The 25,378-nt window shown below is 46.4% G+C and overlaps 1 protein-coding gene across 3 annotated transcripts in view; it reads left to right on the plus strand.

Annotated features, from left to right (window-relative positions):
- The window catches only part of HNRNPL (heterogeneous nuclear ribonucleoprotein L), a 60,228-nt gene extending 35,893 nt beyond the window's left edge, over positions 1-24,335 (plus strand). For all 3 annotated transcript variants that reach the window (XM_078778860.1, XM_078778861.1, XM_078778862.1), the window contains exons 8-13: positions 9,683-9,963; positions 14,617-14,738; positions 15,222-15,423; positions 15,607-15,664; positions 15,933-16,028; positions 23,953-24,335. In XM_078778860.1, coding sequence (XP_078634986.1) covers positions 9,683-9,963; positions 14,617-14,738; positions 15,222-15,423; positions 15,607-15,664; positions 15,933-16,028; positions 23,953-24,011 — 818 coding nt within the window. In that variant the 3' untranslated portion in view covers positions 24,012-24,335. The remainder of the gene's footprint in view (positions 1-9,682; positions 9,964-14,616; positions 14,739-15,221; positions 15,424-15,606; positions 15,665-15,932; positions 16,029-23,952) is intronic.
- The last annotated feature ends 1,043 nt before the right edge of the window (positions 24,336-25,378 follow it).

Raw genomic sequence — 25,378 nt, forward strand, 5'->3', positions numbered from 1 at the left:
CAAATATGCCTAAAATTCCCAAAAAATTTCACCTTAAATTATTCAGAATAAAATATTGAAAACGGCATGATTGTTATGTTTTTATGTGACCATAATATCACTTCTCCAGAAAATATAGCAATATCATGGGTATATTACACTGTTTTGACGACAACAAACTTGTAATGTGCGAGGTTGTAAAAAAACGGGGGGGGGGGGGGTGCTTAACTTAATTCTTTGTGTGTATATATATATATATATATATATATATATATATATATATATCTATCTATCTATCTATATATATATCTATCTATCTATCTATATATATATCTATATATCTATCTATCTATATATATATCTATATATATATCTATCTATCTATATATATATCTATATATATATCTATATATATATCTATATATATATCTATATATATATCTATATATATGTATATATCTATGTATATATCTATGTATATATCTATGTATATATCTATGTATATATGTGTGTGTGTGTACCCTGGTTAGAATAGGTACACCGTATCCCTGCGTGTCGTAAGAGGCGACAAAGGGTTGGCGTCAGGAAGGGCATCCGGCCATAAAAACATTGCCTCAAAAAGAGAACCATGAAAATTACAACTACATATGGGCAGGGTACAGCCTGAAGTGGAGATCCGTTTGAGGTTTGGGACATGAAATGTAGGGACAATGACAGGGAGATCAGGAGAAGTGGTGGAAGTATTGGTCAGAAGAAGAGTGGACATATGTTGTGTGCAAGAGACGAGATGTAAGGGAAGTGGTGTGAGAATGGTGAAGGGTAGGCAGGGACAGAAATACAAGTTTGTGTGGCAAGGGTGCCTGGAGGGTGTGAATGGTGTTGGTGTCCTGTTTTCTTAAGAGTTTGTAGACAGTGTGGTGAGTGTGACGAGAGTGAGTGATAGGTTGATGATGGTGAAAATTATGATTGGAAAGCTCTTGGTGAACTTAATCTCGGGATATGCTCCGCAGGTTGGTCGGAGCGATGAAGAGAAGGACAAGTTCTAGTGTGCGATCGAGAAACTTATGGAAAACGTGAAAGATGAGGAAGTTGTTGTGGTAGGAGGAGACCTAAATGGACATGTGGGAAGGAGTATGGACGGTTTTGAGGGAGTTCATGGGGGTTACGGATATGGTGTGAGAAATTGGAGAAGGTGAAAGGATTTTGGAGTTTGCTGATGGAGGTGATTTGTTGATTTGTAATACTAAGTAAGTTCCAGAAAGGGGATAATAAGCTTGTTACATACACGTCAGGTGGGTCGACGAGTCAGGTGGGTCGACGACAACTGTTGATTACCTGATGGTGCGTAGGCGAGATAGGGGGCACCTCCGGGACACAAAGCTGATCCCGGGGGAGGAGGCTGTTTCGCAGCACCACTTGGTTGTCTGCAACATAAGGATGAAAGGTGCGAGGAGAGCTCGGCGGGTGAAGTACCAACCGAGAATGAAGGTGTGGAGGTTGAAAGAGGTGACAGTAAGGGAGGCATTAAAAGAGAGTCTGAGTAGGGTAGAGGATGATGTGTTTGTGCTTGAACGTGGTTGGATGTCAATGAAAGATAGTCTGTTGGGAGCCGTTGGTGAGTTGTGGATGGACAAAAGGACCACCGAGGCACTCGGAAACACGGTGGTGGGATTATGAAGTTGGAAAGAGGATTAATGAGAAGAGGAAGAAGTTCAAGGAGTGGCAGAAGGCGAAGGGTACGGGAGCAGAAAAAGCAGAGCAAGACAGTTATAAGGCTGCAAAGAAAGAGGTAGCAAAGGCGCAGGAGGCATGTAGGAAAATGTTCGGAGAACGCTTGGATTCGGAAGAGGGTCAGAGAGTGGTATTCAGGATGGCAAAGCAGATAGCGAAAGAGAGGTGTGATGTGATAGGGGTGAGTTGCTTGAAGGATGAAGTGGGACAAATCGTTGTGGACCCAAATGGAATTAAAGGAAGATGGAAAAGATGTATGGAAATGCTGTTTAATACAGAGAATGAATGGGATGGCAACATAGAGAGTAACCCAGTTTTAGGACCGGCAGAGAAGATAACTGAGAAGGAAGTTGAAGAAGCGATAAAAGCAATGAAGAGTAGAAAAGCGGGAGGGCCGACAGGAGTTGTGGGAGATATGTTGAAGGCAGCAGGAAGTTGGGGTGTGAATAGAATGACAGAGATCTGTAATCTGGTGGTGAAAGAAGGCTGCATTCCAGTGGATTTGGAATTGAGTACCCTCGTCCCTCTATACAAGGGGAAAGGTGACCCTCTGGAGTGTGGCTCGTACCGAGCGATAAAGTTATTGGAGCATGGAATGAAGGTATTGGAAAGGGTGTTGGAGAGGAGGATAAGGAAAAAGGTGAAGATCGATGAAATGCAGTTTGGATTTATGCTAGGAAGAGGAACGACAGACGCGCTCTTTATTGTGAGGCAGTTGCAGGAGAAGTACATGGAGAAGAGGAAGAAGTTGTTTCTTGGGTTTGTTGATCTGGAGAAAGCATTCGATAGGGTTCCACGCGAAGTATTGACATGGGCATTGAGAAAGTTAGAAGTGGAGGAATGGTTGATCAGAGTAGTGATGGCAATGTACAAAAGAGCGCGCACAGCTGTAAGGACAAAGGATGGGAACAGTGGTGAGTTTGAGGTGAGGGTGGGAGTGCATTAGGGGTCGGTACTAAGTCCACTACTATTTGTAGCTGTGATGAAGGTGCTGGCTCAGAACGTATAGGAGGGTTTATCGTGTGAGTTGTATGCAGATGATCTGGTGTTGATTGCGGAAAGTATGGATGGACTGAAGGAAAAGATGAACAAGTGGAAGGAATGTATGGAGACAAAAGGTCTGAAGGTGAATATAGGAAAGACGAAGGTGATGGCAAGTGGTAAAGCATGTGGTGAGGTGGAAAGAACTGGGAAGTGGCCATGTGCTGTGTGCAGGAAGGGTGTCGGAGTGAACTCCATTCAATGTACAATGTGCGCTGAGTGGGTTCATCAAAAATGTAGTGGTCTGAGAGGGTCATTAACCAGTGTGGCAGCTGCATTCAAATGCAAGGTGTGCACAGAGGAGGCGGCAGATGGAGGAAATGTTGAGTTGGATCTTGGAGACGGCGTGAAGCTGGAAGGTGTGAAAACATTTTGCTACCTCGGAGACATGCTGAATGGAGAAGGTGGATCAGACTCAGCAACGGTTGCTCGAGTGAGATGTGCATGGAAGAAGTTTCGGGAACTGAGTGGCGTGCTGATGAGGAGGGGCGTGTCTTTGAAGCTGAAGGGAAAGGTGTATGCTGCATGTGTGAGAAGTGTTGTGATTTATGGGAGCGAGACATGGGTCATGAATGTCGAGCAGCAACGAAGGCTGGAAAGGGTGTGTAGTGGAAATTAATCAGTTCCACAACTTTGTCCCGTAGGTAGGTTTAATGACAATCTGATCTCTAGCAACATCCTGTAGAATACAATCATGCAATATATATATCAGGATCATTGCATCATATAGAAAGGATCAATAATATCGGTCAATGCAAGCAAGTCTAGATTATCTGCATATACGCTCCATCCGAGTCTACATGTCATAGATTAAATGTCGCAGGGGTGTCCCGGAGCCGCAGTCATCCGAGTTCTTATAGACGCCTCAGTGGTTCAAGCGAGCATCACACCTGGGTTCAACTTGGATACATTTTCATTACATTCTCCCCGCCGTTAGAACTACACTGCTGCTAGGCAGGAATCAAGCATGCGACAGCATTAGTAGAGTAGCGATGTCAGTCAATGTCAGTCGGTCCATCCATAGTGGTTAGGGCGGCGAATTGCCCTGCCAGCACGCACGGGTCCGGAAACTACCGGGTACTACATCCCCAAGCCCAGAATCCCCCGCATCGGAGTAGCCGCTGGAGGCAGGCGTCGGAGGGGGCACCACAGTGCCTTCAGGCAGGGGTGTATTTGGCGAAGGGAGGGACGGTAGATGCTCCATAGGCGGAGCACCGGGAGAGTCCATAGACTCGTAAATCGGTTCGTCGATGTCCCCGTAATGGTCGAGGGCCCCGCAAGGGGCGAGATGGCATACGGAGACAGTAGACTCGCGTCCATCTGCCATCATCATGCGAGCATGCTCGGGATTAGCCTGGAGTACCTGCACCTTATCCACTAGAGGATCATACTTGCTCGTGCGAACCACGCGTTTGAGGTAGGCCGGTCCCGGCTCAGCGAGCCAACTAGGTAAAGATCGGATACTACCCGAGCTCCTTGGGTGATGAAACATTCGTTCGTGAGGAGTTGGTGGCCGTACATAGTAAAGCCCTGATTGAGTTCAGCGCCGCAGGTAATGACCAAGCCCATTTATCTAGGCCCCGGCCGAGGGTCCTAAGGCTTAGCGTGACGGCCCTCCATATAATCCCATTGAAGCGTTCGACCTGCCCATTCGCCTGTGGTCAATACGGGGTGGTATAGCTAGAAGCGACATTATGCTGAAGTAAGAAGCTCCTCACTTCCTGGGACAGGAACACTGCACCTCGATCAGTATGTACGTAGGCCGGATACCCAAACATAGAAAACAAGTTCTGCAGGCACCGTATAACTGTGGCGGCCGTCATATCTGCGCACTTGAAAGCAAAAGGGAATCGCTTGTACTCATCAACGATAGTGAGCAGATAACGAGAGTTACTCGACACCGGCAGCGGCCCTTTAAAGTCCATCGCCAATCGCTCCCATGGTCTAGTAGCCCTGACAAGCGTCCCCATGGGAGGGTTGTAAAAATGCGGTTTGAGTACCGCACATACAGCACAGTCGCGACAGACCCGGCGAACGTCCTCAACCGAGTATGGCAGATTACGACTACTCACAAAATGAGCGAAACGCGCCAACCCAGGATGACATATGGTGTCGTGCAAAGCGCGCAGACCCTCCAAAGATATGAGACCCGCACACGTAGCCGGCCGCGATAAGGCGTCGGCAACCAGGTTATCCCTCCCCGGGCGATATTTGATGGTGTAGCAGAAGTCGGCGAGTTCGATACGCCAGCGAGTGATTTTCTCATTCTTAATGCGTTGAGCATGTAAGGTGTCGTACATAAACGCAACGCTCTGTTGGTCCGTGATGATTTGGAAGCATCGTCCGAGCAAGTAGGGACGCCGAATTGACTCGACGATCGCGTACGCTTCCTTTTCGACAGACGAATGCCTCTGCTCCGCGGAGGTGAGAGTCCACGAAAAGAAAGCCACAGGGCGCCCGCCCTGGGAGAGAGTCGCTGCTATCGCATGATCCGAGGCATCACTTTCCAAAACGAAAGATTTGTTCTCGTCAATCGTCGCCACAGCGGTCCCAGCGATGTCAGACTTTAGGCCCCGAAAAGCAGCCATGGCGGCACGGCTCATGGGAAACGCTTCGCAGGTCACAAGTGGGCGGAGTTTCGCGGAGAAATTTTGCACCCACTTAGAATAATGGGCGAACAGCCCGAGAGCACGCTTCAGCGAAGCTCGATCGCAGGGCGGGGCCATATCGAGCAAGGGTCGCAGACGCTCCTTATCTGGAGCAACAGAGCCATGGGTCACGGTGTACCCCAGAAGATCTATCGTGTGCACGGAGTGACGACACTTAGCCTCATTCATGGTGAGGCGATACCTCTGCGCGACCTCGAGGAAGCGATTCAGATTTGCATCATGATGCCCCTGGTCATGCCCGCAAACCGTAAGATTGTCCAGATATACGAAGACGTCGGTCAAGTTCTCCTTAGCGATGAGGTCGTCCATAGCCCTCTGAAAACAAGAGACCCCGTTCGTGACCCCAAAATGTAGCCGGGTGAACTGGTATAACCTTTGACCCGATTCAAACGCGGTATAGATGCGGTCGGCCCCGGAGATGGGGATTTGATGATACGCACTACGCAGATCGAGAGTGCTATAGACCGAGTACTGGGCCACCTGTCGAACCAGGGCGTCCATCCCCGGTAGGGGGTAGGCGTCCAGCTGTGTAAATCGATTAATCGTCTGCGAATAGTTGATTACCATGCGTTTGCTATGCGCTTCACTTCGTACCACCAAGACCTGGGCCCGCCACGGCGACCGACTAGGTTCTATGATACCTTCCTTTAAGAGCTGGGCCGTTTCTCCCGCAATGAATTGTGCGTCAGCTCAGGAGTAGCGCCGCAATTTTACCGCTACTGGTGTGCAGTCCGTGGTCATATTGGGGAACAGCGACAGCGGCTCAATTTCCATCCCTGCAAGAGCGCACACAGCAAGCATGTCAGTACCACCAAATTCCATGTCACTTAAGAAAATCATGTCCTAGTAAAACATTGGCACATAATGCTGGTAAGACCATGAGATGCACATCTGGAAATATTAGTCCCTTTATCACAAGCTTCAATCGACATTCCCCTTTTGTGCTGAGCCTAAGCCCTTGAGAGGCCATAAAGATCCGATGTCTTGTCCCAAGGATCGGCCATCCATGTTTTTGCACCAGTCGATAATCGACATAACTATCTGTAGACCCCGTATCGATTAAAGGCCGAGCAAAAATTCCCTCGATCATAAGTGGGATAATGGCCTGAGCCAGGCCAGGTGGTCCTGCAGGCATCGAGCCATCCGGGCGAGACGTTTGCGCCTCGCGTGTCGATCCAATGCCAGCTAAAGTTCTCCGTTCGTTCGAGCAGCCTCCGGATGGCGCTCGTGTCACGCGCGAAGTTTCAAAGCCAACTGCAGTTTTCCGTTCCGAAGCAGGAGCTTGTAGTTCGTACGAGCAGCCTTCGGATGGTGCTCGTGTCACGCCCGGAGTCTCAAAGCCATCATGAGACGTTTGGATACCGGCCAAGGACGGTCGCTCTGCGTTCGGTCATGTTTGCGCCATTTGTTTTGTCGGCCCGATGTATCTCACCAAGGTCGGGTGCGCAGCCAGGGGCCCACGAGGAGGTGCGACTCATCAAAGTCGGGTGAGGCGCCCCGCTCTGTGCTCGGCCCTTTTGCTTGGCCCTTTTGCTCGGCGATAAGCACATTCATTGTTGAGCGGGTTCGTTTGCCCCGCGCAGCTTTCCGGCAAACTTTTGCAAAGTGCCCCTTGGTCGAACACAAATGACATATCGCTTCACGAGCGGGGCAAGCCGACCTGGGATGTTGTCGATTCCCGCAGAAGTAACACGTCGTGTTTCGTCCGGGCTTCGGTCCCGCAGCGGCAGCTGCCGTCAAGCCTGGATCAGGGTCCTCCTCGGGGGAGGCCATGGATTCCGGCAGTGATGTCGAGTCTGCTCCCGCGTCCTCGGTAGTAGCTCTCTCTGGTCGGGCTTGATGAGACGTCCCCGCAGTGACGTGTCAGTGGTCATACACGTCAGATTGTTCCCGAGCCTGAGTGTAGACGTGAGCTAGCCGTAAAGCCTCCGTGAGTGTCACGTCTTCAGCTTCAAGAAGCCTTTGTCTAACGGTTGAGGAGATGAGTCCCGAGACAAAAGAATCGCGTACAAGGTCATCTTGTACTTGCTCATGTGTACGTACCTCCGGAGCACTATCGGCGAGTAGACGTTGCAGCTCTTGTGCGAAATGATCCAGCGTCTCCGTGGGCTGTTGGTTCCGCATTGCGAGCAGATGCCGGGAATAAACCACACTTCGTTTCTTAATGTAAATTCGTTTCAGCTCTGTCACAGCTGCATCGAATGTCATACACTGTTCGATTCCCCGGTAAACGCTATGATGCACTTTTGTCTGAAGTACTTCTAGTTTTGTTTCATCAGTGACAGCGGTGTCCTGGGCTTTGAATTGATTGTCCAAAGTCTTTAGCCAATGCGTCAGCTCCGAGCCCGAATCCGCTGCTTGCGGGTCGGCTGCAAATAGCGGCACCTGAATCATCCTGTGTCCCGCCATGTCGTCCTCGTTCGCCTCTTGTTCTCGAGTGGACAGCGAGATAGATTGTCATTAATTGTAGTGGAAATCAATCGGTTCCACAACTTTGTCCCGTAGGTAGGTTTCATGACAATCTGATCTCTAGCAACATCCTGTAGAATACAATCATGCAATATATATATCGGGATCATGGCATCATATAGAAAGGATCAATAATATCAGTCAATGCAAGCAAGCCTAGATTATCTGCATATACGCACCATCCGAGTCTACATGTCATAGATTAAATGTCGCAGGAGTGGCCCGGAGCCGCAGTCATCCGAGTTCTTATAGACGCCTCTCAGTGGTTCAAGCGAGCATCACACCTGGGTTCAACTTGGATACATTTTCATTACAGGGTGGAAATGCGAATGGTTCGGTGGATGTGCGGAGTATCTTTGAGAGAGAGGAAGACAAATGATGAATTGCGAAAGATGATGGGAATAGAGCCTGTGATTGATGCTGTGAAGAGGAACAGGTTCAGATGGTTTGGTCATGTGTTGAGGAAGGATGAAAGTGACTGGTTGAGAAGAGTGATGGAAATGAATGTAGAAGGAAGTAGAGGATGGGGAAGACCGAGAAAGACTTGGCTAAAGATGGTGGAAGAAGAAATGCGGGCAAGGGGGTTAACAAGGAGAGATGCAGAAAATAGGACAAAATGGAGAAGATTGTCATGGGGACCGCAAGGCTAACCCCCGCTCCAGCAGGGAACATGGCCTTAAAATGCATGTTGAGTGTTGTGTGTGTGTGTGTGTGTGTGTGTGTGTGTGTGTGTGTGTGTGTGTGTGTGTGTGTGTGTGTGTGTGTGTGTGTGTGTGTGTGTGTGTGTGTGTGTGTGTGTGTGTGTGTGTGTGTGTGTGTGTGTGTGTGTGTGTGTGTGTGTGTGTGTGTGTGTGTGTGTGTGTGTGTGTGTGTGTGTGTGTGTGTGTGTGTGTGTGTGTGTGTGTGTGTGTGTGTGTGTGTGTGTGTGTGTGTGTGTGTGTGTGTGTGTGTGTGTATATATATATATATATATATATACACATACATATACGTATACATATATACACACACACACACACACATTTTACACAACACAACACATACATATATATATGAAATATCTTATGTAACGGTAAAGACACAAATAGCACAATAACCAATGCATGTTGCATAACAGTAAATACAGTGAAGGTGATATTTTGGTAAATTTTGTGGAGTGAAAAATGTCTGCCTTTGTTGAAAATATGTTCTAACAGAATGTACTTATTTGATTAAACTGCTGGTGATATAAACTGAATTCCAAGATTTTAATGTGTCTTAATAAGTCATAAATAGCTCCGTTCTTCTTGGAAAACAGATCATAGGTAAATGGCAAAACTTTATCTCATAACTTTTGAATGACACTGATCTGCTTAATAGAGCAAAACTTCAAACGGGTTGTGCATGTCCTAAACAATTTTCGTATTGAAAAATATTCTGGCTACGGTATTTCTACACCAAGTGGCACCGCTTGATGTCTAATAAAACGAAATTTCTCCATAGTGGATGGAAACAGCCGAAATGTAGGCCATCGTGATGCTCGTGAAAGCAAGACTGACCTTTCGGTATGACCCGAGAAGGTTCTATTCCGCACGCGACCATATTCTCGTATTCTCTGCAACTTGCCTTTTAAAAATGAACAGTAATGGTTACCAGATTCAATTTGTATGTGGCATTGAAATCGGTCAAGTTAATGCAAGTCTTCGCCAATGATGAGGAAACAGGGCAGGCGATTTATAAATGTTTTTTCTAATCTGGAATAATACTGCCAATGTAGCATATTTATTGATATTTGTGCACATTCCTTGGCACAGCAAACTACCAAGGTGGTGCATACCCGCCCAGTGGCCCTGCCTTTGGGCATGAGATGGACTCCGGAAGAATGGGTAACCGAGGCATGCCCCCTCCGCGACACGGCTTGCAGCCACCCCCACCACAGCCGCAAGCACCAATGCAAGCACCACCACCGCCACCAATGCAGCCACAACAGCCAGGTGCATCGAGCAAAGTGCTGATGGTGTACGGATTTGATCCTGATCGCGTCAACTGTGATCGTGTGTTTAACGTACTCTGCCTCTACGGTAACGTGGAAAAGGTGAGCATTGCCTGTAAAGATGTTTTGTGGTTGTTTCCTTGATTTCTTGATTGATTATGTAGTCATTTCCAGGAGTTTTTTTTCCCCTTCAGATTGAACAGCTGTTGACATGTTCTCGTTCACCTCCTCACCCAACAATGGATGGAGGCTCTCGATGTTAGACATGAGATCAGGGCCGTCTCCCTAGACATATCTCGTGCTTTTGATAGTCTGTCATCCCACCTTGCTCTCCAAACTCTGTGCCTATGGCATCCAAGACCAGCTCCACACATGGCTTACTGACTTTGATAGGGATATTTTTCAGACAGTAGTATGTAATAGATGAATCAAAAAATTCAATGTCCATAACTTTGTCAGAAGAAGAATCACAAATTTTAATTCCCGAGGAGGACAACACTTTCTGTCTACAAGGAAATACACAGCAAGAAACAATAAACTTTATCAAACCATAGAAGAGCATATTACAATTCACAAATTACATTGCAAGATTCACAGAAGGTCCCAAGTGAAATCCTGGTACAGTAGAGATGTACATCAAAGGAAACATCATAAGGATACAGTAGCATGCACAGTATACAGTCAACATAGTCAACATACAGTGTAAACATACAGTGTAAACATACAGAATCGATCAGCCAAGTAAAACATCCTAACTACAACATTTACAGCATTACAAACCTAGTGAAAATCCTAAAGTACAACAAACCAACATCTTACAAACCCAGTGATAATCCTAATATTTTGATGTCAGTCCTGACTTTTATACAATTTGAAGTGGGAGGAGCGAAGAGAGGGGAGGAGAGCAGTAGGATTGGTTAGGCAAAGTGTGGGTGGGAGGGAGTAAGGATCGAGGGATACAATGTGATTGGTCGAGTGAAATATTGAGATGGGAGTACTCCCCACTGAGAGCAGGTCTGCATTTTCAAATTCTTTAATGAGAAAGATGTGTTATTCGAGACTCTTCGGCGTCAAGGTTCAATCAATCATAACGTTGCGTTAACGTTATTATAACTTTGCAGCAACGTTTTATAACGCCATTACAGGGACATTTACATAACGTTTTTTGTTTCATAACTTTATGGTTTAATATTCAGAAATCAATAAAAACAGGCATGCAATAAGAAAGTCCTTATTTAATCAAAAGGTCACTCAGTAGCTATGAAAACCACATCCTTTGTCGACCTGCAAACTCATCTTTTCCCTCATAAGTCAAAATCATATATAAGAGGTATGAACCTATATACTGTCATCTTACAAAACCTACATGCTGTAATCCCTTACAAAAGATTTTTACTGAGAAGATATTGGATCAGAGAGCCAGAGAGAGCTAGCCTACCAGACTAGACTGAATGTACATGGATTTTTTATAGGATTTTACACTTTTAGACTAACCGTTATCAAACACTAATAAGCTATAAGCTTTATTTGATTCAGTGGTTAATTATCGTTCTTTTGAAAGATTTACTGAGAACGTTGACAATTCCATAAAACTATCTATCAAATTAGCTACAAGTGGAAGTAGAAAAAAAGGGTGCGCTGCGCTCATCCTCCATCGGCCAGCGCAGAGTTACTCATCCACTCCCATTGTTCAACTCTGCAAAATAATTACCATGTATTTTGCATAGCTTTGACCTCGTACTGAGTCGATTATTCACTAGTTTTACCAAACACAATGGGATTTGGAAAGCAGCTTGGTGAATGCTAACTACTTCAGACAGCTGGTCAGACATTGTGGAACTAGCTGTATTATTTAATTATTTACCAAGAAAACAATATCTTTTGCTTCAATTTGCTTATGGAACTTCAGTAAGACATACTCGATCTAACATTACATTATTTCCAAAAAAACACCCTATCTGTAATCATATTACCCTCAGTCATAAAATAATTTTGCCATGACAATATGTGGTCTACCATTGCCTCCACTAAGAATTTACTTTTCTCGAGCAAACAAACTTGGTCGGAGTGTCGGAGATAATTTGCCTACTGGAGGAAATCTCAACTTATAAATGGAAATCACAAAAACACTTGCACACGAGGAGAGCAGGTTGTAGCTCATATAAATTACTTGCTTCATAAATTTTACACTTCCACAACTTCCTCTACTCATGTAGCCCATGTGGGGCTCTAAATGGAATAATTTCATCTCTCCCTGTCAAGTGCCCCAATAAGGCAATGTTCTGGGCCCAGTCCTATTCCTGATCCTCATTGATCTCTCCGAATCTCAGGAAAATCCTCTATTTCCTGAGGACTCCACCCTCTGCATTGACATCCTGCATCCTTCAGACAAGCAGGCTGCAGCCTCTTCCATCTCTTCAGACATTGAAATAAATCACAAACTGGTCAAACTTGTGGAATATATCTTTAGATTCTGACATATGTCACACACTTTTCGCTACAAAAGGGCCATCTGGCAAACCCTCCCATCTACTTTCTTAATCCTCTGGAGGAAGTTCAGTCATTCAAACTCCTGGTTCAAATGCCAGCCGCCTACTGGGCTTCCTTCTCGTACAAAGTCCTTCCTTGGCACACCTGAATTCCTATCCACCGACGAGGCCTTCATTGACAGCTTGGAGTACTGCTGCTCCCCTCTGGGCTGCCCCCCTGCCTGACACATTGCTCAGCTTGGCGCCGTGGAAACCAAGGCCTTCAATATTATTGGAATCTCCCACGCTGAAGCTGGGTCTGTGGATTTATCACTTTGCCATCACCGACAGTTGGTGGTCTCTGTCTTCTACTGCCTCCTTTCTGGTCTTGCACCTTCTGCTCTCTCCATGCTTTTCCCACTCTCCAGGTTTCTGCAGGTCACATGGTCCACCATCAACCCCTTCTTGTTAAACTACATAAATCCAGGATCACTGCTCCCCTCTGGGCTGGTGCTCCTGCCTCACACCTAACTCGTCTTCACACTGTTGAAACCAAAGCTTTCAGAATCATTGGAATCTCCCACGATGAAGCTAACTCCGAGGGCCTTTCACTCTCACCGCAGGCAGGTAGGTGGTCTTTCTGTCTTCTACCGACTCCTATCCGGCCTAGCTCCCCCAGCTCTATCTGTGCTCTGTCCCCCAAATATTCCTACAGGTCGCACAAGATCTGGCAGTTACCCTCTTCTGGTGAAATTGCCAAAATCAAGACTCTCTGCTCACTTTCACTCTTTCATTCCTCTTTACTCCCACCTCTGGAACAAACTCCGTGGAAGCCATCTCTTATCTTCCCCCATCCAAAACCTTGATCTTTTCTACACCCGCTAATTCACCTCAGATACACTTTTTTTTTTTTTTTTGGAAATTCCAACTTCTTTCCTGGAAGTCCTTCAGGAAGGGCATCCGGCCATAAAAACATTGCCTCAAACAGGGATCCATGATTGTCATGGGGTCCCGCAAGGCTAACCCCCACTCCAGCGGGGAAAAATGGCCTTAAAACGATCATTCTTTTCCTGGAAGTCCTTGCAGTGTTCATGTTTTATGCCTCTCCCACCTTCCCCCAAGCCCTCCCCCTCCCACATTTCTCCCGATGTCCCTGCTCTCAAATGTGTTTGTGTCCTTCCCCCTCTCTCCCCATCTTGTCTACCGCTCCCCTTGTTTTATGTGTTTTATGTGTCGGTTTCACTTTTTGTGTGATTAATGTTCGCTCTTTCACGAGCCTCGATCTTGTATACAAAAAAAACTAATAAATAAATAAATAAACTCCCTCACTCACTTCAATCCCACTCCTCCCACCAGGTCTTTTAAACAGCTGTTCACTGTTTTACACCACCACCCCAATTTCTCCTATGAAAATTCCAGTTTTCCTCCTTGGAGTTCCCTTCTGTAGTCTCCTTGTCTGCCCCATGAAACCTATCCTGCTCCTCATTCCTCCCCACACCCATTGTTTGGCCAAGTCTTCCTCTATCATGGTCTTCAACTCTGCTGTTGGTGTCTTCCCTCCTCTCTCAACTGTTCCTTTTGTCCTGCTGTGTCCTGCTCTGTTCAGTGTACTAATTCTTACTCTTCCACGAGCCTTAGCTCTGTAAAATTTTTTTTTGTGACAGGACAAAAATGAATATGATTCCATTGAATATTCCATTAAATGAATATGAATATGCCATTGTTGTGATGTCGCTGATGGTCAGAGTACCCCAGGAAGTTCATTGGCTATGTTGCTGTTTGTGCGTGCATGTCAGCGACATGACAAACCTTCAAAAATGTTTAAAAAAAAGAAAGAAAAAAAAAGAACAACCCATCTCTAAAGCAACAGTAATACCAGCCCATACTAATTTTTTTTACCTGTGTAAGTTAATATGAAACTTTGTACAGCCACTTTTGCTTTTAGTTCATCATGCTTGAAGAAGAAGCACCTGCTCTGTGGCGTAATAACAAACTTGTACACCGTTATGTTGTGTATCTTGGCCTGTCACATTATTCACAATTCGATCGCCTAATTAGTATTGATCTGAACGAACTCATGCTCAATCTGTGAAATTTTAATGACTATTGCTTCAGTGATTTGTATTGTAACAAGTACACAAATAACGTGGATTGGTTGTTGGGCCATTTGTGTTGCTTATAATTTGATAACGGTGGGTAATTTTTCTCTTGAATGCTTGGTTGGCAGATTTAATTACAACTACATGAGATTCAGAGGTACTTAACTGGAGTGCATGGCTCGTTTCAGGTAAAGTTCATGAAGAGCAAGCCTGGAGCTGCAATGGTTGAAATGGGAGATCCTTACGCTGTGGATCGAGCCATTGTGCACCTGAATCAGGCATCTATCTTCGACCGGAGGATAAACTTGTGGTACATCCGTTTCCTCAACTTGTGTATGGGGAGGTGAAAGAAGGAGGGTATAAGATTACAGGTGGGGCCGGGATGGAAAGAACTACATGGAGAGAGGAGGGAAAGGAGCGGTCAAACATGTCTATTTTTTATTCAACCCTTGATGGTTGTGCAATGAATTTTTTTGTTTGTGAGGGGCGGTCAACATACTTTTGTAGTTGTATTGAAACCAATTTTGAGAAAGGAAATGGAGTTATTTGGAATGAACAGGTAAAGCAATTAGGAAGAGATTGGTGTGGAGGTGTCGGGGGTTGTGGGATGGGGAAGGAATGGAAGACTTGATCAAAAAAAGGATGGTGGGAGGTTGATCAAAGATCTTGACATTTTGCAGATGTAATATGTGGCCTATCTCCAATAAATTTCATTTTCCTGTGACTAGACAAAATTTATTAAGAGGTCCAACTGGCTGTGGTTCTCAAAGTTATCATGCTTTTGTCCTGGCAGCGTATCCAAACAGTTGTCCATTGTGCCAAGCCAGTCGTATGAACTACCCGATAACTCATCAAGCTACAAAGACTTCGCGGCCTGTCGGAACAATCGCTTCACCAATCCCGAGAAGGCGGCCAAGAATCGCATCCAACAGCCATCTAGTATCTTGCACTTCTTTAATGCGGCTCCGGATATAAATGAAGAGAAGATGATTGAGGTGCGTTTTCATTGTCACCTTTTGACAATTTGATGAAGGAATTTTGCATTGGTCGCGTACATTACACATCTGACTCTTGCAATTTTATTTGGCATTTGATTTATCTTCGTTTTATTTTGGGGTTTTTTTCAATGGGAGCTTTTCTTGAGGATGTCAATGGTTAAAAGTGTTTGTTTTCCATAGATGTGTGAAACTGCAGAAATCAAGAAACCAACCATTTTCAAAGCCTTCACAGGAAAAAGTAAGGCCTAACGAGTCTTAAAATTAATTGGGCCACAAAAGTACTTGCCTTGTACGCTCATCCTCACCATAAGATTGTCATTGAAGGGGTGGGGTGGTGGTAGTGACAATGTCATGGCAGCCAATAGAGTGTTGTTGATCATTTACAGTCAATGGAAGAGACACTCCACATCCAATCTTAAGTTGTACACCGCACATTTATTGCTTTGACTTGTTTTATGCTGAGCTTCTTGTCATCCCACCACCCTCTTCTCCCACCTCTCACGCAGGTGACAAAAGTGCATCTGGCTTGCTGGAATGGGACAGCAAAAATGATGCCATGGAAGCCCTTGCTATCCTCAACCATGTTCAGATGAAGAACCCCAGTAAGACTTTTTTCTTTTTTTTTCTTTTTTTTTGTATACTGAATCGAGGCTCGTGAAAGAGCTAACATTTACTTCACAAACAAATCAACCAGACAAACAAAATATATAAAAAGCGGGAGCGGAAAACCAGATGGGGAGAGAAGGTGAAGCACACAAACACAACATTTGAGAGCAGTGAGATGTGTGGAAGGGAGAGGGCTTGGGGGGAGGAGGCATGGGAAGGGGAGGGGGGGTGGAGGGAGAAGTATAAAACACAAGGACACCAATGACTTCCAGGACAGAAGTTGGTATTTCAAAAAAGTGGAATTGGGGTGAAATTAGCGGGGGTAGAAAAGATCAAGGTTTTGGATGGGGGAAGATAAGAGATGGTGGTGAACAGCTGTTTTAAAGACCTGGAGGGTGGAGTGGGATTGAAGAGAGTGAGGGAGTTTGTTCCAGAGGCGGGAGAAAAGAGGAATGAAGGAGTGAAGGTGAGCAGAGAGTCTTGATTTTGGCAGTTTGACCATAAGAGGGTTGCAGGCAGATCTTGTGCGACCTGTAGGAATATTTGCGGGACAGAGCCCAGAGAGAGCTGGGGGGGCAAGGCCAGAGAGGAGTCGGTAGAAGATGGAAAGACCACCAACCTGCCTGCGGTGAGTGAGTGAGAGGCCCTTGGAGTTAGCTTCATCGCGGGAGATTCCAATGATTCTGAATGCTTTGGTTTCAACAGCGTGAAGACGAGCTAGGTGTGAGGCAGGAGCACCAGCCCAGAGGGGAGAGCAGTATTCCATTGAGCTGCGGATGAAAGCCTTGTATGTGGTGAGGAGCTCAGGTGTGCCAAGGAAGGACTTCGCACGACGGAGGATGCCCAGTCGGCGACTGGCTTTGGAGGCCAGATTTGAAATGTGGTTTTCCCAGGAAAGATCATGGCAGATAGTGAGACCCAAAAGCTTGAGTGACAGAACTTCTTGGAGAGGATTATTCAGAAAGTGGATGGGAGGGTTGTCCAGTCGGTCTTTTCGGAGAGACATCGTAAGAGTGTGAGATTTGTCAGGATTGAAAGACATGTTCCACTTGTTTGCCCAGTCTGTGATTTTGTCCAGGTCTGCAGAGAGTGAGGAGGCAGCAGACTGCCGATCTGAGGGATGAAGAATGGAGCGACAGAGAGTAGAGTCATCAGCAAAGAGATACAGAGGATTTTCAAGAGAGTCAGAGAGATCATTGATGAAGACCAGAAAAAGGACAGGGCCTAGAACACTGCCTTGTGGAACTCCAGCCTGAACAGGAAGAGGAGATGAGAGAAACCCATTCAGGGCCACACGTTGACTACGACTAGAGAGGAAGTCCGCCAGCCATGCGTGGAGATTTCCATGGATACCAAAAGAGGAGAGTTTGGTGAGCAGAGCGGGGTGCCAGACCGTATCGAAGGCACGTGATATGTCAAGGGAGACTGCTCTAATTTCCTGTTTGGCATTGAGGACCTCCATCCATTGTTGAGAAAGCAGAAGCAGCATGTCCAGAGTAGAGTGTCCAGGTCTGAAACCAAATTGATGATCAGAGATCAAGCCATTGGAGAAGAGGAAAGATTTCATATCTGAAGCAATGATGGATTCCATGACTTTGCTGATAATTGGGAGAAGGCTGATTGGTCTGTAGTTGCTGGGATCTGTTTTTGCACCTTTTTTGTGCAAAGCGGTGATGTTGGCAGATTTCCAAGCAGATGGAAGATGACCTTGAGCAAAAGAGAGGGTGAAGAGAACAGAGAGAGGGAGTGAAAGAGCGGAAGAACAGGATTTTAGGGCCCGTGGGCTGATGCCGTCAGGTCCAGTTGCAGAATCCGAGTCGAGGGTTGACAAACTTTTCCACCTTGTCAGGAGGAAAGGACACAGAGTCCAGGAGCAGCTGGGTACGACTGGGTACGGTGGGAACAGAGAGGGATGGGTTTGGGACACAAGATTTAGAGGCAAACACAGAGTTGAGGCATTCAGCTTTTTCGCGTGCGGAGTCAGCCGTGTGGCCATTTGAGGTGAGGGAGGGGATGGAGGGGGAACAAACACCAGAAACAGATTTGACCAGACGCCACCAGGATTTGGAAGAGGGAGACAGATAAGAGAGTTCGGTCCTGAGAACGGAGAGATATTGTTTCCTGGCTCTCCTGAGCGTGGACACACACTTGTTTCGGGCTTTGTGAAAGGAAATGAGATTTCCTTCCGTTGGATTTGCTTTCCAGGAGACGAAAGCAAGTTGTTTCTGGGCAATAGCCTCACCACAAGATTCCGTGTACCATGGACGGGAGGAAGGGTATGACAACAGAAGACGAGATGGGATAAATCTGTGCATGAGAGAGAGCAGTTTGCTTTGGAAGAATTCCCAGGAAGAATTTATGTCAGAGGCAGTAGAGATGGGAGACCAGTCCAGATGATTGATGGCTGCTTGAAGACCGTGCCAGTTGGCCTGAGTGAAATGCCAGACTCGTCGACGCTGAGGAGGCTCTCTGAGAATGGTCAGAGAGATGTCCACTTTAACAAGCACATGATCAGAAGAGCCGATTGGAGCAGAAGAAGAGCAGCAGACATTTTCAGGGAAGTTAGTCATAACCAAGTCCAGAAGAGAAGATGCTCCGTTGACTGAAATCCGGGTCGGGAAATTGACAGTTTGTGTCAGTCCCAGTGAGTCACAGAAGTCCTTTGCTGAAGAGCCATGGCTGGTGAGAGAGGTACCCACACCCAGCCAACTGGCATGGTGACAGTTGAAATCACCACATATGAGGAAGAGAGAGTTGGGATGGGTAGATAGAAGTTGGTCCATATTCTCAGACAGCGAGATGTAGATGGAGTCATCACTGTTTGGTGGACGGTACAACACACATATGAACAAAAGGTGGGAGCGAAGGGGAAGCCGTAGCCAAAGGTATTCCTGGGGGTGAGGTGGAGAGAGGGCAGTGCAGGGCGAGTGAGGAAGAGTTTTTTATAAAGATAGCAACCCCACCTCCAGGACGAGGCTCAGGTCTATCATACCGGAGTAGGGAGTAACCTGGGAGAGATACCAAGGAATCAGAGACATCGTGAAGGAGGAAAGTTTCTGTTAAGCAGATCACGTCTGGTTTGTCAGAAGCAACCTGTATGGAGAGATCAGACATGTTTGAGCGAAGGCCCCGGATGTTTGAGGTCCATACTGTTAAGGAAGAGGAAGGGGGAGCATCGGATACAGAACAGGGGGGGGAGCGGTAGGGTAAGATGTGGAAGAGGAGGAAGAGGTAGGGAGAGCTGTTGAAGGTGTGTCAGAGATTACAGAATAGCTCGGAGAAAGGGAAGGATGGGGCAGACAAAAGGTTTGATGGTGATTGGGAGAGGCGCAGTGAGGTGTTATTTGACGAGGGGGAAGAGCGAGGCAGAAGGTTGAGGGAGATGAAGGTGAAAGTTGGAAGGGGGAAGAAGCGGGGAGGACGCTTTGAGGGGGAGGGGTGAAAGGGGAGTCTAGGAGGGGAGGAGCGAGGGAGAGTCTCGGAGGGGAGGGGTGTGGGGGAAGATTTGAAAGGAATGGGTGATTGGGAAGATTTGGAGGGGAGGGGCAAGGGGGAAGATTTGAAAGAGTTCTTTTGAAAGAAAGAGTTTTGAAAGAAAGAGTCTTTCTTTTGAAAGAGTTTTGAAAGACTTCTTTTTTTACGACTTATTTGACGTATTGTCTTAAAGGAGTACACTTGCTTAACTCTTTAAATGCAAGCTAATATGCACCTCTGAAGGTACTTCAACGAATAAGAATGTGGGTGTCATCTTGTTAATAACTTTGTGTTTAGAGATAAATTTATCTTTGAAGAAGAAGCACAAGTACTGACCGAGCCAGTGCCAACATTTGCCTCGGTTTCATTTTTGTTGTGGATCTCCAATGGTTGCACGATAAAAGTGACTGCATAAAGACTTGTTTGTCGTTTTAAAGCTAGCCTGGACCTCCAGTCGGGAACAATATATTTTAATATTCTTGTATTACTGCTGTAATAATAATATCAATTTATGTGTACTAAGCCTGGTGTTGGCTTGGTGGTTAGGGTGCCGGCTTGGGATCCTAGGAACCTGGGTTCGAATCCAGGTCGATCGCTGAATTAACGCCAGGGGGGGTTGACTCGGCCTGTCATCCTTCAGAGGTCGGCAAATTGAGTACCAGCTTCCTGGGATGAATGATCCCGGTGTGTACCCCGGTTTAGAATAGGTACACCGTATCCCTGCACATCGTAAGAGCGTGACCAAGGGTTGGCGTCAGGGAAGGGCATCCGGCCATAAAAACATTGCCTCAAACAGGGAACCATGATTGTCATGGGGCCCCCAAGGCTAACCCCCGCTCTAGCGGGGATAAATGGCCTTAAAACGATCATTCATTTCATTCATGTGAACTAAGACCAGGTAGTAAAGATGCACTTGCTGGTCCTCGTCTAGCTCGACACTGATGGACGTACGTCAAGGCCGAGAAAAATATATTTCCGGGTTCTGGTCAGCGCGCGCATCGATTTTGACCCTGCGCGTCAACATTTTTTTTTTTAAGTTTGTTATCGACGTTCGCGAATGGTTCTCCCCTACAAAACTGCGTTTAGTTTGCCCAAATCCAACCAGCCGTTCCAAAGATATGAGTAGTTTTGTGTGCCGTGACGTCATGAATCCAATAAGGAAGTTGCATGTGACATCATCTTAGTCACGTGACCGCTTGGGTGGCAAAACATTGTTTCTGCCACGATACGTAATGGCGGCAATTTGAAACTCGTCACATATAAATTGCCCCCTACACGATGGTAAAGAGTTGTTGTGCTGTCGGATGTACAGCCCGATTTCATAAGGGATCGGGCTTGTCATTCTACCGTTTTCCGGACGACACAACGTTAAACGGATTCATGGCTGCCTTGACTGCAGCTCACAGGTGAGAATATGGCTCATGAGGTTGTTACCTTCGCTCGCGAAGCGAAAAGCAGGATTAGGCATTTGGTTACATACATGTGGAGTGCGTGTGGCGTACTTGTGTACGTGTGCAGTGTGTGGTGTACATGTGGAGTGCGTATCGCGTACGTGTGGCGTACGTGTGGAGTGTGTGTGGCGTACGTGTGGAGTGTGTGTGGCGTACGTGTGGAGTGTGTGTGGCGTACGTGTGGAGTACGTGTGGAGTGTGTGTGGCGTACGTGTGGAGTGTGTGTGGCGTACGTGTGGAGTGTGTGTGGCGTACGTGTGGAGTGTGTGTGGCGTACGTGTGGAGTGTGTGTGGCGTACGTGTGGAGTGTGTGTGGCGTACGTGTGGAGTGTGTGTGGCGTACGTGTGGAGTGTGTGTGGCGTACGTGTGGAGTGTGTGTGGCGTACGTGTGGAGTGTGTGTGGCGTACGTGTGGAGTGTGTGTGGCGTACGTGTGGAGTGTGTGTGGCGTACGTGTGGAGTGTGTGTGGCGTACGTGTGGAGTGTGTGTGGCGTACGTGTGGAGTGTGTGTGGCGTACGTGTGGAGTGTGTGTGGCGTACGTGTGGAGTGTGTGTGGCGTACGTGTGGAGTGTGTGTGGCGCACGTGTGGAGTGTGTGTGGCGCACGTGTGGAGTGTGTGTGGCGTACGTGTGGAGTGTGTGTGGCGTGCGTGTGGAGTGTGTGTGGCGTGCGTGTGGAGTGTGTGTGGCGTGCGTGTGGAGTGTGTGTGGCGTGCGTGTGGAGTGCGTGTGGCGTGCGTGTGGAGTGCGTGTGGCGTGCGTGTGGAGTGCGTGTGGCGTACGTGTGGCGTACGTGTGGCGTACGTGTGGAGTACGTGTGGCTGTGTACTGTGTGTGGCGTACTTGTGGGTCCACACGGGTCCACAGGCAGATGACACAGCCTCAGTTTCTCGCAATACCGCGAAAAAGCCTCAACGGGCAAGCTATGGGCGTAAACTGACAGGTCCGTCTGATCAAACGATAGCTTTCCCACCATGTTGTTTATGCCACCCAAGATGGCGGCCGGAACCGGTTGCCATGGACGACGCTCACGTGATGCAAGGCTTCTATCGGCTGGATATTGTCATTTATTGAAACGAAGACGTTCTTTGTCGGGTTCGTGTGAAGCAACCAGATGGCCTAGAGAGCTGCAGGTGGTCTCGTTAGTTAGGCCTGGATCCTATCTCGTTTGTCATGACGTTGTAAGTGTCTGTGATAATCTGGTGGACTGGGAGAAGAGATCGTGGGAGACCATCGGCCTGTTCGACCACTTGCGCATGCGCAGTGTTGACACGATGGACGCATTGGAATGTTTAACGGTACGGCGAGACGATCTCGAGATCGAAATGGCAGTCTATAATATGCTTGAAGAACTTCATGATTTTCAGAATAAATACATTTTAAAATAACTTAAGCTTGTGTTCATTATTTACAAAAAAAAGGCCTACAAGTCCCATTGGCTGTCTTTAACTTCTCTGGACGGCACCACAGCAGATGAGGATTGCAAGGCATGAGGACACAAAAACACCTCGATATGTGCAATCCATGCTTTAAAAAAAAAAAACAAGAAAAAAAAAAAAACCCGCATCGCCGCATCAATTCTGGAACTTTGGTCTGACCAGAGACCAGCAATATATTTTTTTTGGCCTAAAATCTCAAATTATGTCCAAGTGTTATTTATCTTCTTGAGGAAGTTCAGCCATTCAAACTCCTTGGGCTGACCACATTTCGAAGTTGGTCTCCAAAGGCACCCGTTGACTAGGCATCCTTCATTGGCACACCCGAAATCCTGCCCTAGAAGGCCTTCATCCGCATCTTTATGAAGTACTACACACCTCTGGGTTGGGTCCCCTTTCTCACATTGTGCTCAGATTGATGCCGTGGAAACCAAAGCCTTCGATATTACTAAAATCTCTTGCGATGACGCTGAGTCCGTGCTTATTACTTTGCCACTTTGCCACCACGGTGGTCTCTATCTTCTACCGCCTCTTTTCTGGTCCTGCACCATCTGCTCTTTCCGTGTTTTACCCCCCCCCCCCCCCCCCCCGCCTCACTCCAGATTGCTGCAGTGCGCACACACTGTCCATCATCAACCCCCTTCTGGTGAAACTACCTAAATCCAGGATCATTGCTCACCTCAATTCATTTGTTCCTCTTTTTCCCCACCCGTGGAACCAACTTCCACATCCTCTTCAATCTCATGTTTCGTTCCTCACCTTCATCTCAGATCGTCCCCAATCCAAAACAATGATCTTTTATACCCTCATAAATCCACTCTCCTTACACTCCTGAAATCCCTCCTTCCATTTTTCCAGTTTCCTTCCTTGGAGTTTTCTTATGCATCCATCTTGTCCACCTCATATCATGCCTGCTTTGCATCCTGTTTTTGGCTGTTACATCCTGATCCATTCAGAGTACAAGCTCTTCCACGAGCCTCGACGACGTATACAAAAAAAGGTCGTTGGTGTTTAAAGACAGACCGAAGACTCGTCACTTGACTATTGCAACAGCCTTTCTGCTGTCTTACCTGCAGCATGGCCAGTACAAAGCATTTTAGGATTGTTTCCTGTTCCAACAGCTCTCCAAACGAGCAGAACTTGTTACCAAATACAATACAATTCGAGCTCTCTTGCTTAGATTAGTCCTTTTAATTTTCCCCTAATGTCCCAGCCCCATTTTAAAAATTGAACTCGATCCCACATTTTCCCCTTGTCCCAGCTCTTTATTTTACTTTTGCACGCTTCAATTTGAACACCCATTTTTTGCCTTTTTCCATAGCTTGGACTTTCTAGAAATCTCAGCTCGGCAACTCCTTGTGCCACTTAATGGTATCTACGGTTTTGTTTTTAACTGCCTTCAATTTACTTACAATAGAGTTATATAGACTGGAATCTGATGATTCATGTAAGGCAAGTTCATGTTAGATCCCACATGGTCAATGCCTGTAAATCTTGATTTAAGTTCTTATGAGAATGTCTCGTCTTGTCCTCACATGTGATGTTTGTGTTTCCTTAGGTGGGCAGTATCCTTATACACTGAAGCTCTGTTTTTCCACCACTCAGAACACTGGTTAGCAGTTGTTTTTGTGTGCATCCTCCTCCAGTTATTACTAGGTTGGCATTTGTCAATCTGTTAAGAATGAATAGGTATTGTTCGTTTGCAGCGTAATTAGTTTTTTTCTTTTTGTTTTTTTTTCTTGAGAATTTTTTTGTATGAAAAACTTGTCAAAACTAAAATACTCTCATTTACCCATTTTTCCTTTATACTTTGCTCATGTACTGTTTTCTTTATTTTATTTTTGTTTTGACTTGACTGTATCAATGTCCTTTGCTTTTAACCCAGCTTCTGTGTAGAACAGCGATTGTTTGTTTTATGGAATAAAGCTGGAGATTATTTTATTTTGTCTGTTCTTACATTTGTGCTCTGTTTTTCTAAAGTTTTGTAGACCTTGTAGTTAAAGCTTTGGAGCACACTTCTCCAAAGAAGAAATATTATAACTTCTGGCACAGGCATTAAACGGATTTAATTCATATTATATGAATATATAATAATATATAATGAATTCATATTCATTCATTCATTCATACAGGCATTAAACGGGTCGAGATCTATTATGGGTAATTAATTTGGAGAAATTAAATTTGATGTTGGTTAAGTGGTTCATTTTGTAATTCCCACTGATGTGTATTATCACACCAGTGTACAGTCTTTGCTGGAGTGTTTAATTTGTGCTTTTCATCAATGGTTGTTGTATAGCCCCGAACAGTTCTCAAACAAGCCGCAGTCTCCGATGAATCGATCTCGCAGGGGCGACCTAGAGATCCCCCGCATCCAGGGTAGTGTACCCCCACCTTCACAAAATCAGGGCTATGACAGAGTTGGAGAGAGGGATGGGGAGAGTTGGAGATAGTTGCAGAGAGAGTGACAGACAGACAAGATGGAAAGGGCTGGTCCATGGGCACTGATTGGCACTCTGACCATGAACGCGCGCTGCCTGACAAATCCGGGCAACAGGGGAAAATGGGGAAGATTTCGCCCCCGACTTGCGTTGGGGGAGGGGAGGAGTTTTCTGAGGGGGAATACAGCCACCACAAAGAGGTATTCCCAATAGTTCAATGATTGCAAAGCGGAAAGGTGAGGTGTACAATGTTAGGGGAGGGCAAGAGAGAGGGGAGTCTGGAAGCCTATGATATACCAGATGCTGTTGACATTCGAGTTATTGTTCCCACAAGGCACATGAGGGCTCGGCGATACATTTATCAAGCTGCTATGCTGCATGTATCTATACAAGGCCACTATACATCCTGTCATGGAGTATCATTGCCATATTTGGGCTGGTGCTCCAGCTATCTGTGGGTGCTATGTGGATCTATCACAGGTTGTTCCACCTGAGCATACTTTCAGTCGCTCGACACGTTTGGCAGTTTCTTCCCATCCATAC

The sequence above is a fragment of the Myxine glutinosa genome, chromosome 5 (assembly GCF_964187855.1).
Source record: "Myxine glutinosa chromosome 5, kmMyxGlut1.1, whole genome shotgun sequence".
Lineage (NCBI taxonomy): Eukaryota > Metazoa > Chordata > Myxini > Myxiniformes > Myxinidae > Myxine > Myxine glutinosa.